Source organism: Psammomys obesus, unplaced genomic scaffold (assembly GCF_907164565.1).
Source record: "Psammomys obesus unplaced genomic scaffold, mPsaObe1.curated_primary_1811, whole genome shotgun sequence".
In the NCBI taxonomy this organism is placed as follows: Eukaryota; Metazoa; Chordata; class Mammalia; order Rodentia; family Muridae; genus Psammomys; species Psammomys obesus.
Genome location: NW_026596051.1, coordinates 13,002,430 through 13,007,544, shown reverse-complemented (window position 1 = coordinate 13,007,544; position 5,115 = coordinate 13,002,430). Strand labels below are relative to the sequence as shown.

Sequence of the window (5,115 nt, the reverse complement as noted above, 5' to 3'; positions counted from 1 at the left end):
TTGGAGACTCCTGGGGTACTGTGGCAATCCCTTCATCCTGCTGAGACCTCAGTGTGACCACAGCCTTAGAGTCTGGGTCTGAGGTGGGATCTGAGCCCTGAGGGGGTGGGGATGATGCCATGGGGGAGGCCTGGGGTTCTGTGATACCTTCCCTAGCCTGCTGGAACCCAGCTGTAGCCACGGACCTAGACTCTGGACCAGTGGTTGGATCTCTACCTTGCAGGGGTGGAGACGATGCCACAGGGACATCCTGGAGTGCTACATCACACCCCTCATCCTGCTGGGGCCCCAGCACAACTACAGCCACAGACTCTGGGCCTGCTGTGGGCTCTGTACCTTGCAAAAGTGGGGGTAATGTCATAAGGGAGCCCTGGGGTAGTGTGACGCCTCCCTCGGCCTTCTGGGATCCCACTGAAGCCATAGCCACAAACTCCAGCGTGGAGGGAAGTTCCTGGCCTCCTTCCTTCAAATTATCAGGAAGGACTGGACACAAGATGGGGCTTGCTTTTTCCTGCAGATCTAGAATTGCCTCTGCCGTGATGGATGTACAGCCTAAGTCAGTGCCTATCCCCTTCAGGCAGGGCTGAGGCAGAGGCCTAGGTGCTTGTTGAGTGACTGAATCAGCCTCTTCATTCCCCACCCAAGGGCTCGCTGTGGTAGCTTCCTCCACCTGGGGGCCTGGAGCAGCTTGCAGATCAGGAGGGGTCACCATGGCCTCAGACTCCATGCCTAAAGTTGGGGCCTCTTCTGCTATTTCTGCAATTGATTCCTGGCTACTGGTAAGACAGACTTCTTGCTCTGGTATCTGAGGTGTGAACTCTGACCCCTGAAATGTGGCCCTGCCTCTGTGCTCCTCCTCTGCATTCTGAGCACTGGGCTGAGCATGGGGCTCCCCACTGTACAGCCTGTCATCATCTGCCCCTGCATAGGAAGCCGAGTCCGAGTCAGAGGAGGGCGCCGAGGTATCATCCCGGAAGGCGAAGGCCTCATCCACGCCGTCGATGATGGACAGGTCGGACAGGGATTGCAGGAAGGAGGCGGATGTGCTGTCATCCCCACCCTCTCCAGCCAGGTCTCCATCCGGGCTTGCAGCATCAGCGGCTACTTCTTCATCCTCCTCCTCTTGAGACAGTGGTGTCACCTCTACGGCCTCCACCTGGAAGATGAGGCTACCCCGGAAGGGTAGTAGGGCGGCAGGGATCATCGGGTCGTTGGCCAGGAAGTTCGGGTCAAAGAAATGGCCCTCTTGGCTCCAGGAAGAGCTGCTATCTGCTGAAAGGCTAGAGTCTGAGGACAGGGCCTCTGGAGGTGCTGTGGGCTGTGGCTCTAGTTCTTCTACCACTGACCCTGATGGGGAGAGGCCCCAGTCGGAGGGAAAGTCCAGCCCTTCAGCTGAGGCCAGCAGGCTGAGGGAACAGGACGGTGATGAAGCCCAGCTGTCCCCATCTGCTGTGATGTAAGAGCCTGAGGGGGAAGCTGGCGTTGAGTCCAGTAACTCATCCAGCAGCTTAGCCTCCAGGTCCCACGCATCCCTGTGGGGCCCGTGGTCAGGAAGCAGGGCATAGGTGGTCTTGGTGGGGGTGGAGGGAGGTGTGAAGTAAGAATCGAGGTCAGGGGGAGGGGAAGGCACAGGAGGATCACCCTGAGAACACAGCTCCGGAGGTGGGTGCAGGGCAATGTGCCCACCCTCCCGGTCCCTGAGCACTGGCCAGGCTGTCCCAGGTGAAGGGACGACCTGGCATGTCTCCTCACCCATCACGATGCGGGGCTCCAGGGTGGTGGGGAGAGGGACTTCAGCAGGCAGAGGCTGGAGAGGCAGGCCCTCAGGGAGGACCACTGGGCTTGGGCTGCCCTCTGCTGGGTCCACCCAGGTTGAGGTGGCCCCACCAGGCCCTGCATCCCAGCTGGCCCCCTCAGGTTGGGGCCGGGCACCTGGCTTGCTGGACAGGAATGTGAGGGGCAGAGGATCCCCTGGGGTCAGGGTGTGGGGCTCCTGTTGGTCCCCTTTCAGGATGGTTGCATCACATGAGAGATCTGCGGAGAGAGAAAAGGACAGGACATGCTCCCTAGTCACCTCTCGGGGCCGGGCCAGGTGAAGAGCCAAACATGGGACACGGGCAGCCTTCCATGGAGAAAACTGCAGAGGAGGGCTGGTCAGGGAAGGTAGTGGAGAGGGAATGGTGTGTAGGCGAAGTGCACCTGAGGAATAGTTTCCCATGTTTCAGCAGGGAGCCCCTGACGGGCTTTCTGAGAAGGGGAGCCATGAGGAACGTTGGGGATCAGGAACCTAGGCTTTTCTTGGAGGCACAGCGACAGCTAGCAACTTCCTGTTCAAAATCCAGCTCGCCGTTACAGCTTGGTTCAGCTAGGCTCAGCAGGGATGGAGGGCCACAAGAATCCACTGAACAACGCTGGCTCCTCTTTGTGACGAGGGCAAGAGTCCTGCATACTACAGCTCTGGAACATTCCAGGTCTGCTGTAAGCAGGAGGTTTTGCCTTTAGCCCGTCTCTTTCCTATTCTTGCTGCCTAGACTCAAGGCCAACCTCAAGTTCCCCAGAGCTCTCTGCACAGCCCGGCATGCAGCTAAGTTTCTGGAGAATGGAGACAGACACGTATCAAAGGCTGAGCCGCAGCACCCTGCTCAGTGGGGCCGTGGCGGAAAATGATGCCCACGGGAGGGGACAGCCGAGGGAAGACTGGCCATATCTCCTCCATGGAGACAGCCACTCATGGTGACAGATCCCCTACCATGCTGGGAGCACCTGGCCTGCCTTGGGGTCCTTCTCTAGGCCTCAGGCACTCTCTCAGCCAGAGTGCTCACAAAAGCTCCTGGGCTGGCAAGCTTCAGCTGACACACCGCACCGCATACACATGCCCGTGCCGTGGAACACTGTGGACCAGGGAGGACTTAGGGACTTAGAAAGGTAGCAAAGAAACCTCTCTAGAGGGCAGCACACCATACTACCTCCTATCTCTCTGGCTAATGCTGTCTTGCCTCTTGCTGAGCTGCCTGTCACCACTCAGGTCTCTGCACATTCACGTGGGTCCCATGGCTTTTAACTCAACCATGCAAGTGTTTCTCTGAGTGCTCAACGCCTCATTTCTAAAGACTCTGTAGCATCCCTCCCTCACCTGGACCACGGCCAAACACACATCTCTTTGAAGTATCCACTTAAAGCCTTCCTGCTGTCCCCAGAGCCCAGGCCAAGTCCTGCACAAGAGGGGGAGGGGCGGTGCCTAGGGGCCTGCCGCTCCAGCAGGCACACAGCCAACACTGCTGGCTTTACCACGCTCACTGGTGACGGGGCAGCATTGCCTGCACTGTGGCTTTGTCTTCTCAGCTACTGAGCAGATCTCATCTGGGATGAGAGGGACGCTGAAGAGGAGACAGCCAGCTCCCCGGAGGTGGCGCTCTTGGACACCAGCTGAACCTGCAGCTGGGCTACTACAGCAGTCAGGGGTCCTGACAGAAACCTCAGGTCTTTTGAGGGATACCTGGACCTGGAAGTGGGTGTGGCTAGTAGCCATCCCTGGGTGTCCCGAAGTCAGGCCCTTGCCATCTTCACTTCCCAGTGTGGCTCCAGGGCAGAAATGGGCCAAGGTTAAAGTGGAAGGGAAATAAAAGCCCAAAGGGTGTGTGTGTATATGTCTCATTCAAGGTCACCAAGTAAACCAGAAAGAAACCAGATTATGACTCTGGGTCTGGGGAGTCCCAGCCTCTTCATTACCTGCTTCCCAGCAAGAACAGAGTGGCAACTGTTAGCTCTCAGTGAGGCCCCTGGCCCAGCACTGGCATCCCCATTCTTGCCCATCCTCTCCCCAGATGACTTCTTGCACACAGCAAGGTGCCCTTGGCTTTGCCCAAGTTACACATAGTCCATCTCTAGCAGGGTCATTCAAACTGGAAGGGCCTCCACCAACATTTAATGCCCCCTTCTTCTCCGAGGTCTGCATAGTAAGACCACTGCTGGCCGGGACACCTGCCCAGAGCCCCAGCTCCCCGACTTAGCTTTGCCAGTGTCCTCTGGTTGAGCTCCCAGGTCCCAACAGTCCTACACCTCCTTTCTAAGTCTAGAGCTTGCTGCCCTGGGCACCAAGAACCCTCTGGTGGTCATAGGATGAGCCTGTAGCGATGACCCTCCGGCTTCCAAACCTGCCCACCACTGTCGGTCCTGGGGCACAGTTCTCTGTGGATAATGGAACGTGATGTGGCACAGAGGCCCAAGCAAATGGGACTTGGTCCAAAGAGTACAGTCTGCCACAGCCTAGAGTGAAAGGCCAAGACACTGCCCTTCATAGCTTCAGGCTTGGAGGATGAGGTTTGTGGCCTCCAGTCTTTCATAAAATCCTGGGGGTGGGGGAGAAGAACGCAGGTGCGGGGAAGAACCAGTCTGGAAAGACGGGGAGGGGATTGTGAAGAGGCAGAGGGATGGAGGAGAAAGCCAGAGAAAAGTAGTGGGCCAGAAAGGGGAGCCGGCGCCGTCTCACCTGTGCGGGATCCAGGCCCTCCTGCCTCAGGCAGCGGCAGCTCAGCGCCCGCAGCCTCTCCGGGCATGGCCTGGACGTGTGCCTGCCGGTACTCCGTCTCTCTGTCCCTCTGTCCGTCAATGCGCTCGGAGTAGCCAGCACGGCCACCGCCCCTCTGTTGGGGAGGGGGCCGTGAGTGACGTCAGCGCCGCCCCGCCCGCCTATCGAGCCGAGTGAGCGTGCGCCGGCGCACCAGGCACTGCGGAGCTCCAGAGGGAGGGCGCTCGTTCCTTGCATTCACCCCACTGCTTCTCTCCTAGGCTGGAAGGCTGCGCCCTGCCCCGCCTTTCCCGCAGCATCCAAGGGGCCACTTGGAGTCCAGGCTCCTCCCAAGGTGACATCGCCTCTTAGCTAGAAAGAAGTAAAAGGTCTCCGGAACCAGGGGTGCGGGTTAATCTGGGGAGATAGTTATGTATTCTGCAGAGGGGGCAGGGCCATTTTAATGAGTTGATGGCCCGACCTATTGCTCAATGACTGGACAGAGGACACAGGGAGCCGGGAGAAGGAGTTATTAACCCCAAGCCCCAAGATGAGCTGAAACAGCAGCTTGGGATTGGCTGATCCTGCCAGTCAGTCTCCATAGCAAC

General features: G+C 58.5%; 1 protein-coding gene across 1 annotated transcript in view; it reads right to left on the bottom strand.

The window, feature by feature from the left end:
• Positions 1-4,690, bottom strand: part of Nacad (NAC alpha domain containing) — an 8,916-nt gene extending 4,226 nt beyond the window's left edge. Inside the window, exons 1-2 of the mRNA XM_055623893.1 lie at positions 4,490-4,690; positions 1-2,034 (exon numbers count right to left, since the gene is read on the bottom strand). The exon at positions 1-2,034 is cut by the window's left edge and continues 1,548 nt beyond it. Of these exons, the coding sequence (XP_055479868.1) occupies positions 1-2,034; positions 4,490-4,556 (2,101 nt within the window). The 5' untranslated portion in view covers positions 4,557-4,690. The remainder of the gene's footprint in view (positions 2,035-4,489) is intronic.
• Positions 4,691-5,115: the final 425 nt, after the last annotated feature.